The sequence below is a fragment of the Nansenia antarctica genome (assembly GCF_963989245.1).
Source record: "Nansenia antarctica genome assembly, chromosome: 6".
Lineage (NCBI taxonomy): Eukaryota > Metazoa > Chordata > Actinopteri > Argentiniformes > Microstomatidae > Nansenia > Nansenia antarctica.
In genome coordinates this window covers 11,393,057-11,406,154 of record NC_137676.1, presented here as the reverse complement: position 1 = coordinate 11,406,154, position 13,098 = coordinate 11,393,057, and the positions used below count along the sequence as shown (strand labels likewise).

The window sequence follows — 13,098 nt, the reverse complement described above, 5'->3', positions numbered from 1 at the left end:
TTGTGTCCCTTCAAATGGCCTTAAAACCCTTTTCTGCATTGAAGTGTATTTGATTTGTCATTATTAAAAGGCTAACAAAAAACTATAAAAAGAAACCCCACAAGAGAATATTTTCACAAGATGTTTTATGGTTTATTTGCCCACTGATAGTTTGTTAAAAGGAAGCTGCAGATTAAAACACCATTATCTCAGTTTGTTTGTATGTCTTAGAGGAATCCAATGTAATGTCTTAGAACTGAATAAAGACCAATGTGGACAGATCTATGAAATCTTATTTTGGTTGGTTTGGGAAGAAGGGAGGGATGAAGGAAAGATATAGAAATAGTTAGCATTCACTGAGAGATAATCCAACTGAATGAGGAATCAGTAATCATGGCCAAATGACAGACAAAGTAGCATATATGCCACAGTTGTAATAGTCACAGAAGTAAGTCACTGAAACAGGAAACACGATACAATGATTTGTCATTGTTTTATTAGAGCACAGAAATACTGACTCATTTGATACATTCAACACGCTGATGAGGTTCATCTGAATGAAAAACTCAATAGAATTATCGAAAAGGTAGAACCATTAGAAGTCGGTCAGATGGCAAATGTTGGGTTGAGGACGTCACAGAAACACAGAATATCAGACTTTTCTCAAGAACAGAGAAGGACTAAAACAAACCAGTTTTATACTTTTATTATTTGTTAGAGAGGACGGACTTGGATAGTGGTGTGGCTGCCATGGCAACAGACTGCTACAGTGATTCGGCGGATCAGCAGTCTCCCTATACCAATCCTCACCACTAGAGGGAGACTACACTGACCCTGGACCAGGACCAAGAGAGAACTTCACTACTGTACTTCCTGGAGGGGCATCCAGACCAGTCCAACCCCCTTCCTGCTCCACTAGTCCAACCCCCTTCCTGCTCCACTAGACCCACCCCCACACTCTATTTCCATTTGCCCTTTTGGTAGTCCCACTCGCTCGCGAAGCCCTCGATTGGGTTGACCCTCATGTCCAGCATCCTCTTTACTTGCTTGGCCTTCCAATCGTCATCAAATGTCCTGGGAGTAGGAGGGTATACTGGTGGAGGAGAGGAGCAGGGTTAGGGTGGAGAGAGAGGGCAGGGTTAGGGTGGAGAGAGAAAGAGGACAGCAGCAGGGTTAGGGTGTGTGGGGTGGGGGGGAGAGAGAGAGAGAGAACAGCAGGGTTGGAGAGAGAGGGAGAGAGGAGAGCAGCAGGGTTGGGGTGGACACTGATTGGTCAGTAACTTACCAAAGTGACTCTGCCAGATTACGACCAGGCCAGTGATGCCCATGAAGATGAAGATTCCGCCGACAACAGTCTTCCACTCCGCCGACCCCTGCTTCATCTCTGGATAGGTTTGGTTGAACATCAGCCTGTACACTGGAGGAGGGAGGAGGCGGGGGGAGAATATCAAGAAAAATAGGGTCGAAAAATGCACCAATTTGTAGCTAAGACTGTGTGTGTCTTACAGGCGATTTTCTCCTCATTGGTCAGTTGGCTCCAGGGCCCCTTTTCCTTCTGTTTCAGACTCTTGTCAGCAGAGCTCAGGAGGTCCTTATAAGGCTTGTCAGGAAGGGGCGTGTCCAGGCGGTCCGTGTAGAGAGGCTTGGACATGTCCGTCTGGTCAGACACCGCTACGAGGGGAAGGGAGAGAAGGATGAAGGGAGGGATGATGGGAGACAAGTGAGATACTGAGGGGAACTAGTCAGCCTATGAAGGTTAAGAACATCCTGCCACATGTTGCTTTGTGGGAAATGATCCAACACAGAACCATACATCTAGTTAGTCCACAGTTACTTCATTTAAAAAAGTCAATTTAATGTATTATTATACTTTTCCTACAAGTGTTGCAGTTCCATCTCCTAAAACCCTTTGAACGTGCTCTATTCATAGCTTTCATGTGACGTCACAGCATAGTGGAAACGCCCACCTGACGGGCAAAAGGCACTTTTTGCGGGCAAAACCCACGGGCAAAACCCACTTTTTGCGGGTTAATAACTTTGATTTCCCGTGGGTTAGGAAAATAATTCCAACGTGTCCGGATAGAGTAGAAGACAGGGAATCCAACACTATTTGAATGGAGTCGATCCTCCACTCCTATCACCGTGGACACAGCAAGGAGCGAATTCCCGGATATAAATATTCCCTCGCCTCGCTGACAGCGGGAGTTGGGAGTTTCGTCCAGCAGCCGGTGAACGCCCGGTTGATCGAGTTTCATATTAAAAGTATATCTTCTCGGGGTGTCAGCGCGGTGGTTAAGGGCTCAAAATGACCGTATACTGATGGTGAATTTAGCAATAATAGTCTTATGTTTGTACCACCTCCATAACCGGTGTTATTCACGGGAAAAGCCGGTCAAGGAGGCACCCTTTGCAGGTCAATAACTTTGATTCTCCGGGGGTTAGGAAAATAATTCCAACGTGTCCGGATAGAGTAGAAGACAGGGAATCCAACACTATTTGAATGGTGTCAATCCTCCACTCCTATCACCGTCGTGTATCTTGATAGTTCTTCATGAGTGAGGTGGTCTAAATAGTAGGCAGCCATGTTGAGCGATGTTGCTATGATACTTTTTGCCCGTCAGGTTGGTGGTTGCTAGGGAAGAAACCACGTGACTGAAAGCTATGAATTGAGCAACGGCTTGCTGTATTGCACAAGTCAACAGCGCCATCTATTGGTTTTAAATATAGTTTCAAATTCACCTTGCGGGACACCTGGCTGACGCACTCAATTCAGAAGTAGCCTAGCTTTGTTTCTATCCAGAGCTCAATTACCCGGACACCTGGAAATAGTTGTTGCTATAATATTAGTCCAGAGATACTTCTAGAAACATGTCTAATACCGTGGCTGGACATTTTCGTGCCACTGCTCGTTAGTGCCACCACCGCGCGCTTGGATACCAGGTGGCTCCCCACGGCCACGCGCCTTGCAGCCAAATGAAGCATCTGAAACAAAGACAGATACACGGGTCAGTTGACACTTCAATACATTTCGACTAATATATTTGTATATATAGTGTAATATAATTATACAATATAATTCAATAATATGAAGAGATGACTATTTTAACTCCATATACGACGCGCCATTCTGTTTAGTGCGCATATTTACAGCAATACGTCTCGATGAACTACTTGCGTTGCTATGTTTGTAAGTTGTTACAGAAATCCCCTCGCCTGCTTAACTTGTTTTAATTTTAAGGTTTTACGAAAAAGAGCAAGGTGAACCTAAAATTCACATTCTCAAACTACAAAGTGAGATCGATTGAGCAAGAAACAAAGTGTCTCACCTTTATAAAGTGAGTGAGAAACTATTCTGAACAAGGAGATTCTTTCACACCTGTTTATAGACTGTTGACTGATTACCTAATCACACTCTCACCTGGGCCAGAGTGGTGAAAGAGAAGAAATTACTTCCTGATTTAACCATTATACTGGGAAAAAATAGACCACTGCAAAATTATCAGTTTCTCTGGTTTTACTATATATAGGTGTGTTTGAGTAAAATGAAAATGTTTGTTTCATTCTATTAACTACTGACAATATTCCTCCCAAATTCCCCCCCAAATATTGTCATTTAGAGCATTTATTTGCAGAAAATGACAACTGGTCAAAACAACAAACAAGATGCAGTGTTTTCAGACCTCGAATAAAGCAAAAAACAAGTTCATATACATTTTTAAACAACACAATACTAATGTTTTAATTTAGGAAGAGTTCAGAAATCAATATTTGGTGGTCATGCATCTTGGCATGCTCTCCACCAGTCTTTCACATTGCTGTTGGGTGACTTTATGCCACTCCTGGCGCAAAAATTCAAGCAGCTCGGCTTTGTTTGATGGCTTGTGACCATCCATCTTCCTCTTGATCACATTCCAGAGGTTTTCAATGGGGTTCAGGTCTGGAGATTGGACTGGCCATGACAGGGTCTTGATCTGGTGGTCCTCCTTCCACACCTTGATTGACCTGGCTGTGTGGCGTGGAGCATTGTCCTACTGGAAAAAACAATCCTCAGAGTTGGGGAACATTGTCAGAGTGGAAGGAAGGAAGCAAGTTTTCTTCCAGGACAACCTTGTACGTAGCTTGATTCATGCGTCCTTCACGCCCAATTCCATCCTTGCAGGAGCACCCCGAGATCATCACCGATCCTCCACCAAATTTCACAGTGGGTGTGAGACACTGTGGCTTGTAGGCCTCTCCAGGTCTCCGTCTAACCATTAGACGACCAGGTGTTGGGCAAAACTGACCATTGGACTCATCAGAGAAGATGACCTCTACAGTCCAATCCTCATGGTCTTTTGCAAACCTCAGCCTGGCTCTTCTTTGCTTCTCATTGATGAAGGGCTTTTGTCTAGATTTGCACGACTTCAGCCCTGCCCCTTGGAGCCTGTTTCAAACCATCCTTGCTGTGCACTTCACCCCAGCTGCTGTTTGCCATTCTTTTTGTAGGTCACTTGATGTCAACCTATGGTGGTTGAGTGACATTTGAATGATTTAATTAAGAAATAGGCCTATTTGAAGTGGTCTTAAGTGGTTAATGTTTTCCAGAACTGTAGATTTGTATTATTATTATTATTGGACTAAGATATATAAGTGGGCGGGGATAACTAGACTTCAAACGGGGAAAAGTGGCGGAAGAAAAAATTGTTTTGTTATTTACAACTGGTCTAAAGGTTACAGTGCTTTGTCTTATCCTCTACCCCTGAATGCATGCCAAATTCAGGCTCTTGCAGTCTGGACAATTGATTATTTTTTACACCTGAACAGCCCAACTCCCTGATGTATGGAGGGTGTTTGATTTTCTGTTTGTTTGTTTGTAAGAGTCTATTACATTCCTCTGTCAACTGTCTCGCTCTCTCTCACACACCCATGCACACACACACACACACACACACGCACACACACACACACACACACACACACATGCATGCGTGCACACGCACGTACACACGCACGAGCACCCACAGCAAAATGGAAGAAACTGGCTCGTGGTCAAGATCAGAGTAACGACCATGTCACTGTGTCCGCTGTGACCTCCAGAGCGACAGACAGACAAACAGACACACTAACCTGCAGTATGATCAGACATTCATGCAAAATAGAATGATCTATAAAAAACATTTGTTGTTGCTCTGATCTGAATGGACAGAAACCCCTCTCTTGTGCAGACGTGTCAAGGACCACTGTTTGGATTACTTTCCAAATATGGAGTTGTGAATTAGAGGTTCATGGTGCAGATATCTACCGATAGAAAGATGTGTATATTTAGGTTGCTTACTGTTTGTATTAGAGGCCTCAGATATAACCTACTTTTACATATAACAATGCATTCCTTATTCCCTTTCATGATCAGTCTGTTGTGTAGTTGCTTGTGTTTAACATTTTTAAATTCTGGAATTCACCGTCTGCTAAATCTGTGTGGGAGTTCTGTCCCTTCTGCACGTCCGCCACTATCCCAGGGGTCTAAACCCCTCCACACACACACACACACACACACACACACACACACACAGTCTGTCCCTGTCTGTTTTGAAGAATCCCGTCTTGAGGTTCGAGAGAGATTAGGTACTTACGGTGCTCGTGGATTAGTGGACCCTTCTGAACTTTCACCAGCTCAGACACAACAACGACGACAACGACAGGTTAACACCGTCTTCAACTCTTCTCTGACTCGCTCTCCCTGAGTCTCAGTGTCTTACAAACAGTCCAGCTCCCAACTGGTGGGCGGGGGATAGGAGGGGAGGGAGAGAGGAAGGGAGGCTGCTTAGATGGAGTAAGAGAGATTGAACGAGTACAAGTAAACAAGCCAACAACCATGTGATGCTTTTGGCAGACAGGGTAGGGCTGAGCTCTCTCTCTCTCCTAGGAAGGCAGGGTTATTCTGGGTTAGTTTATACTGTAGGAGAAAGAGGGAACTCTGTGAAAAGGTCATGGAAAATCTCTACAGAGAATGAGAGAAAAACAGAGAGAGAGAGAGAGAGAGACTGAGAGAGACCAACGCTGGCCTAATCTAGATTAGATAACCATGCAGGTCCAAGACCAGTCTTGGTTCTGTAGTCTCGCTGCCTGGTTAGTTTGTACTGTAGGATTGGATTGTAGGAGAAGGAGGGAGCTCAGACTAGAGCTATTTACACAGAATGTATCACAGTGAGATAATGGAAATATCTCTACAGAGAGAACGAAAGAAAAACAGAGAGAGAGAGAGGGAGCGAGAGAGAGAGAGAGAGAGAGAGAGAGAGAGAGAGAGAGAGAGACTCTGGCCAAATCTAGATTTAACCATGCAGGTCCCAGATCAGTCTTGGTGTTGTAGTCTGGCTGCCTGCCTGGTGGTTGGGTATGTGTTTCACAGGGCAAACAACGGTCGAGGGCACATGGGAGGATATGGGGAAGGCAGGGGGAGGAGACTTGGAAAGGTCGGGTAAGGACAGGCTCTCAGTCGTTCAACAGACTGCTGCTCTTAACCCATGCTGCACCTGTAGAATATCTCATACTCCATAGCTCTCATACTAACTGTCAGCAAACTTCACTCACATTTCTTATTTCTCGCTCACTCTTGGTTTCTTTGTTTAGGTGGCATGTTGAGTCGACCTACAGCACGACCTACCCAGATTTCAACTTTCAAGTTTATTGCTAAGTGTAAGAGAGTAAAATTCTTAGGCTTCGGTTCCTGACATTGCAGCACAAGACAATAAGGCAGTAGGCATAATACAAGATGAAAGAAAATGACAATAGTATAGGACAAATAAGTCTTTTGTATAGGACAAAAAAGTGACAAATAAGACAGGATACAATTAACAGTATCCAGACAATTTGCAGACAATAAGGCACTAGGCATAATTCAATAAAAAAAAGTGTCAATAGTACAGGACATAATTGACAGTAGTAAAGTGACTGTGAGCTTAAGGTTTAGGTAGTCATGCATGGGATGTGCTTGTGGATGATAGCCATTAGCCAATTGTCTACACTACTAGGCTTGTTCATGAGCCTGATCGCCTGGGGGAAGTAGCTGTTGGTTAGCCTCTGAGTTTTGGCCTTGAGGCTCCGGAAAAGGTGCTACACCTTTTGGACGTCATCGGTTCAAACAGACTGTGGTTGGGGTGGCTGGGATCTTTGATGATCCTCCGGGCTTTGCTGACACACCGTTTGATGTATACTGTATGTCCTGGATGGAGGGAAGCTCACATCCACTGATGCGCTCGGCTGTCCGCACCACCCTCTGTAACGCTCTGCGGTTGAGGGCAGTGCAGTTGCCATGTCAGGCAGTGATGCACCCAGTCAGAATGCTCTCGGTTGTGCCTCTGTAGAAGGCCCGCAGGATCTTCGTCTCCATGCCAAACTTTCCGCGCCCCTGGGCCTCTTTCACCACCTGTTTGGTATGCACCTCCCAGGTGAGGTCACCAGAGGAACACCGAAAAACGTAAAAGTGCTGACCCTCTCTACGGCTGACCCGTTGAGGGTGATGGGGTCCTGTTCCCGACCATTCTTCCTGAAGTCCACCACCAGCTCCTTGGTCTTGTCAGTGTTGAGAGAGAGGTTGTTCTCTTGGCCAGGTGCTCGACCTCTCTCCTGTAGGCCGTCTCATTGCTGTTGGTGATCACTGTTGTGTCGTCAGCAAATTTAATCACTGTGTTGGAGCCGTGTGTGGCCACCTCACCACCTGCCCTCGGTCCGACAGGAAGTCCAGGATCCAGTCGCATAGGCCGGGGTTAAGGTCTAGGTCTCTGAGCTTGGTGTCGAGCCTGGAAGGGACAATGGTCTTTTTTTTTTCAACAATATATTTATTGAGTTTTTGAAAAGATAAAACAAATCTTGAAAATAAGTAATTAGTAATAATGATATATGTATATACTGTACATACAAGCAGATAACTCACCAGAATTGCCATACACATGTAGGCCTATATATAGTACGTACATTGATGGAGAGGCAATCATATAACTGAGCTCATATATACACATACAAAATAAAAGGGAGAGAAAAAATAAAATAAAGGTAATAATAAAAACATGAAACTGTAAAAAAATAAAAATAAAAATATAATTATATATATAATAAAGAAAAGGGTACATTGCAACAGATACATTAATTATATCCTACTCTACTCCTGGTCAATTCACACACCTGTTCAAATGGTTTATTGCAGAGTTTACATTTGTTCACGCCCAGGTTCGTCCATCCAGTGTGATAAGTCCTTGTCCTCCAGATATTTTATGAATGGGCCCCAAATACTTTGGAATCTTTCCTGCCTGTCTTTGAGTGTGTATGAAATTTTCTCTAATGGTAGACACCGAGACATCTCCCTAAACCATTGCACAATACTTGGTTTACCTGTGCTTTTCCACGTTAGTGCTATTGATCTTTTGGCCTGTAAAATACACATATCCATAAAGATCTGTTCACTGCATTTCATCCTGTGTCCCTCTGGATAAATGCCAAGAATAAACAGCTTAGGCTCAACAGTAATTTTAATTGACAGAATGTCCTGTATTATTATTCCAAGTTCTTCCCAGAATTCTTGAATTCTTGGACATTCCCATATACAATGAAAGAATGTACCCTTGTCCTCTCTACACCTGTTACATAAGTCTGGAATGTTGGGGTTAAATTTATTGAGTTTTTCTGGTGTTATATATACTCTCATTATCCAATTGTACTGTAGAAGCTTTAAACGAGTGTTAGCGGTCTGGGTTTGAGCTCTTTTGCATGCCTTGTTCCATTTTTCCACTGATATATCCTCTTGAAGGTCACTCCTCCATGCTTTCAATTTGGGTTCTGAAGATTCTAGTGATCTAGCAATCAACAAATCATATACATCCGAAATAATTCCCTTTCCGAAAGGATTTTTAATTAAAACTTTCTCCAATGAGGATAGAGCGGGTATGGCCAGGGAGTGATTTTGATTAGAATAAATAAAGTTCCTGAGCTGTAAGTACTTAAAGAAATGCTTGCGAGGGATAGAATGTTTGTTTACTAGAATTTCAAATGATTCCATATGCTCATCCTTTGAGTCGAATATGTCATTAATTTGTGTTATTCCTTTGTCAGCCCATAATTTAAAGCCCCCGTCTGCCCTACCTGGCACAAAGTAATTATTGCCCCAAATGGGACTATAGCGAGAGAGAACAGGTGTTTCCGACAAGTATTTTTGTACCTCGTACCATACAGAAATCATGTTTCTCAATATAGGGTTCGATGTTTTCCTTTTAAGGTTTTTCGGATTATCAGAGTATATATATGTCGGCAGTTGGAGCCCTATAGAGTTACACTCAATGTCTTTCCATGCTGGTGAAAGTAGTCCTTCTGTCGAGTAGTAAAACCTCATAGTTCTGATTTGAGTTGCCCAGTAATACCACAACATGTTTGGGCATTGTAGGCCACCTCTGTCATAAGGTAAATACAGAAGAGACAGGCGAAGTCTGGGGCGTCTATTTTTCCATATAAAGTTCGTGAATAATGTCCTTAGTCTAGGAAATAAGTTTGGGGGAGGCGGCAAGGGGATGTTTTGAAAGAGATATAATAGCTTTGGGAGAGTGTTCATTTTCAATATATTAATTCTGCCTATCTGGGAAATAGGAAGAGATGACCATCTATCAATTGATTCGCAAATAGAATTTACAACAGGGCTATAATTAGTCTGTACCACTTCTTCTAACCTGTGAGTAATTTGTATTCCTAAATAAGTAAAGCTGTCAACTGACTTAAAGTGACCAATATAATTGGGTGGGTTCTCTCTCTCATTCGAATTAAGCAGTAATATGGCAGATTTATGGCTATTAACTTTGTACCCAGAAATATTGCCGAATCTTTTAATGAGGTCCATAAGAGCCGGGATCGATTCTCCCAGATTTTTTAGGAACAGGATTACGTCATCCGCATAGAGAGCTATGCGATGTTCAAGTTGACCTATAGGTATGCCTGATATTGATGTGTGATTTCGTATTGCAATTGCTAAGGGCTCAATTGCCATCGTAAATATGAGAGGGCTCAATGGACACCCCTGTCCGCATCCCCTGTTGATTTTAATTGGCATAGATATATTGTTGTTAGTAATTATTTCTGCATATGGTTCTTTATATAATAATTTCACCCATTTACAAAAGTTTTCTCCCAGCCCAAATCGTTCGAGAAGCTCAAACAGGTATGCCCATTCCACCCTGTCAAATGCTTTCTCAGCATCCAATGACAGGAAAGCTGTATCTGGTAACTCTCTTTGGGAATGTAAGATATTTAAAACCCTTCTTACGTTATGAAATCCCTGACGACCCACAATGAACCCATTTTGGTCTCCCTTTATGATATCTGGTAGAATAATCTCTAATCTTTTTGCTAGAATTTTGCAGAGTACTTTTAAATCTGAGTTGAGGAGGCTGATTGGCCTCATGTTTTCGCATTTATCATTTGATTTTCCAGGTTTAGGAAGGAGAGTAATCAAAGCCCCTCTCAAGGAGGGAGGGAGGATCCCTTCCCGAAATGATTCATTAAACATCTCAAGAAGAGGTTTCCTTAATTTAGATTCAAATTTCTTATACAAATCGATGGGTAGGCCGTCTGGTCCTGCCACCTTCCCAGATTTCATGCTCTTTATTGCCATAGTGATGTCTTCTAAGGATAAGTCGTCACCCAGTTCCATCCTTTCTTCCTCTGATATACTAGGGATATCAATATTATTTAGGAATAGCTTTTGGTCTGGTAATTCTGGAGCTCTTTCGGAACTATATAGTTTTCCATAATATTCTCTAAATGCCTCATTAATTTTAATAGGATCTATAATAGAGTCATCATTATGAGTCTTGAGGTTGGTAATAGCTCTTTCGGTTTGAAGTTGTTTTAAGCGCCATGCCAAGATTTTTCCTGATTTTTCCCCTTGGTCAAATATAGTTTGTTTAAGTTTTAAGAGATTATCTGTAGCTTTTGCAGTTGACATTTCATTATACTGTGTTCTCAACAATAACAATTCCTGGTGAGTTTTGGGATCGGGATTTTGATAATAATTTCTCTCCAAAACTTTGATTTTTGACTCTAACAATGTAAATTTTTGTTTAGCTCTTTTAGATTTAGAACTTGTAAAACTAATAATCTGGCCCCTAATGTAAGCTTTAAAAGCTTCCCATCTGGTGCTTGCAGAAGTCTCATCTGTGTTGATTATGAAAAATACATCAATTTGTACCTCAAGGAAAGAGATTAGATCTGGGTCCCGTAGCCAACTTTGCTGCAATCTCCATTTTGGTGGATCCTTTTTCAAGCCTGGGTCTACATAACACAAATTATTTGGGGCATGATCTGATATCAGAATACTGTCATAATTACATTCCTTGATTCTAGACACCAGGCCTGCAGAAATTAAGAAATAATCAATTCGGGAGTATGTTTTATGTGTACTGGAAAAACACGAATAGAATAATACCTCAGGGTTTCTGTCTCTCCATATATCTCTAAGATTTAATGTCTTGATAAACTGATGTATAATTCCTCTGCTTTTATTATGGGACTTATCAATATGTGTTAACCTATCTTTAGAGGGATCTAGTGTACAGTTGAAATCTCCTGCTATTATATATTGACCTTTGAGGGTTGATAGAGTGAAAAACAAATTACTGAAAAATTCAGGGTCATCATTATTTGGCGCATAAATGTTGACCAGGTTGAGAAGTTCTGTCAGAAGCATGCCTTGAATTATTAGGTATCTACCTGCCGTATCAGCAATTATCTTTGTGACATTAAGAGGAATAGATTTATGTACAAGAGTCATGACCCCTCTTGCTTGAGTGTTAAAGGGCGCTGAGAATACCTTACCCTGCCACCTCCTCCTAATCCCAATGTCTTTGTCTTTTGAAAGATGTGTTTCTTGAAGAAAAATTATTTGGGAATTAATACTTTTTAATCTCCCCATCACCTGCTTTACCTTTTTTATTTTTTGTAGCCCTCTGCAGTTCCAGGATGTGAACTTGATGTCTAATCTACCAGTCATAGATAGCAATACATTTGTAAATTCCTTGTATCATTGTGCAATAATGTAAAGAAGAAAAAAAAAGAAAGGTCAAAAGAGAAAAACGAAGAAAAACAAACAAACAAACTGGGTCTCTCAACAAACTAACCGAGACCCCCCCAATGCTCCAGAACTGAGCATTCCCCCCACCCACCTGTTCACTCCCATAACGCTGAAAACTACTCCACACCGAGTGAGGAGTAGTGAGGCTGAACTGATTAATCTCCTTATAAAGAGTAACCTTCTCCCTCCACTAAATGTGAAATAAAAACCTAATTAACAAAGTTGGTATATTGGTCAACCACCACTAAATGTTAAGTATAGAAGCCCATTGTGAATTGTATATTATAATAACTAAAGAATGTGGATCAGCAGTTGACACCCTGAAAATAACTGAGCCCAAACTGAGTTTGAGCGGCATGTTATGGGGTGTTGCTGTTATAGTACATACACATACATGTGTTGTTCAGGAAACAGTGCTGCTCGAATAGTGCATTGTGGGATTATGAGTTTTAGTGTACCCTTTCCGTTACTTTCTGACCTACCGATCCACTCTAATATCCTCAAGGGAAACACATTGGCATATTAATCGCTTAAATAGACACAATTCAACTTGTTTCATGTAACTTGAAAAAACGAATAACTGTGAAATAACATTGTAAACCCGTATCATGGGTCTAGCGTAGCATTGAATCATTGTTGACGGTGAACTGTGTTCGAGTAGTGCATTTTGGGACATTGAGTCTTAACGTGCTAATTTCTGAGCTATTCTCAACTGAATGACCCCAATATTTTCTCCGAAAACATAATAGTATGTTAAATCACCTAGACACACACAGTTTAACTGGTTTGCAAATAAACATATAAGAAAAAAGAACAATATAAACCAGTGTTAGAGGTCTAACATGACGTTGCTCGTTATCAAAGCCAGCAGTAGTGTCTCATATACTCATCCACTACCATTCTCTTCTTGGATTCGTTTGATGAAACTTTCCACTTCTGTCGGTGTGCCAAAAGTTTGTGTTTTGTCCTTGTGTGTCACCAGCAATCTAGCCGGGATCAACATGCCATGTTTTATCCCCATGCTACGTAATTTC

The 13,098-nt window shown here is 41.8% G+C and overlaps 1 protein-coding gene across 1 annotated transcript; it reads right to left on the bottom strand.

The window, feature by feature from the left end:
• Nucleotides 1-448: 448 nt before the first annotated feature.
• Nucleotides 449-5,722, bottom strand: cox4i2 (cytochrome c oxidase subunit 4I2). Its single transcript, XM_080534059.1, has 5 exons — nt 5,589-5,722; nt 2,859-2,961; nt 1,486-1,650; nt 1,265-1,396; nt 449-1,072 (listed from the first exon to the last, which is right to left on the bottom strand). Exons 2-5 carry the CDS (start codon nt 2,959-2,961, stop codon nt 939-941), a joined length of 534 nt encoding a protein of 177 aa, XP_080390185.1. The 5' UTR covers nt 5,589-5,722; the 3' UTR covers nt 449-938.
• Between the last annotated feature and the right edge of the window lie 7,376 nt (nt 5,723-13,098).

What these genes read in the sequence shown, in the direction of transcription:
- cox4i2 (XM_080534059.1), bottom strand. Translation starts at nt 2,961, where the DNA reads ATGCTTCATTTGGCTGCAAGGCGCGTGGCCGTGGGGAGCCACCTGGTA. An exon ending in CACGAAAATGTCCAGCCACG is followed by an intron (nt 1,651 to 2,858) that starts GTATTAGACATG and finishes TTCCCCTCGTAG; the next exon opens with CGGTGTCTGACCAGACGGAC. An exon ending in AATCTGGCAGAGTCACTTTG is followed by an intron (nt 1,073 to 1,264) that starts GTAAGTTACTGA and finishes CTCCTCCACCAG; the next exon opens with TATACCCTCCTACTCCCAGG.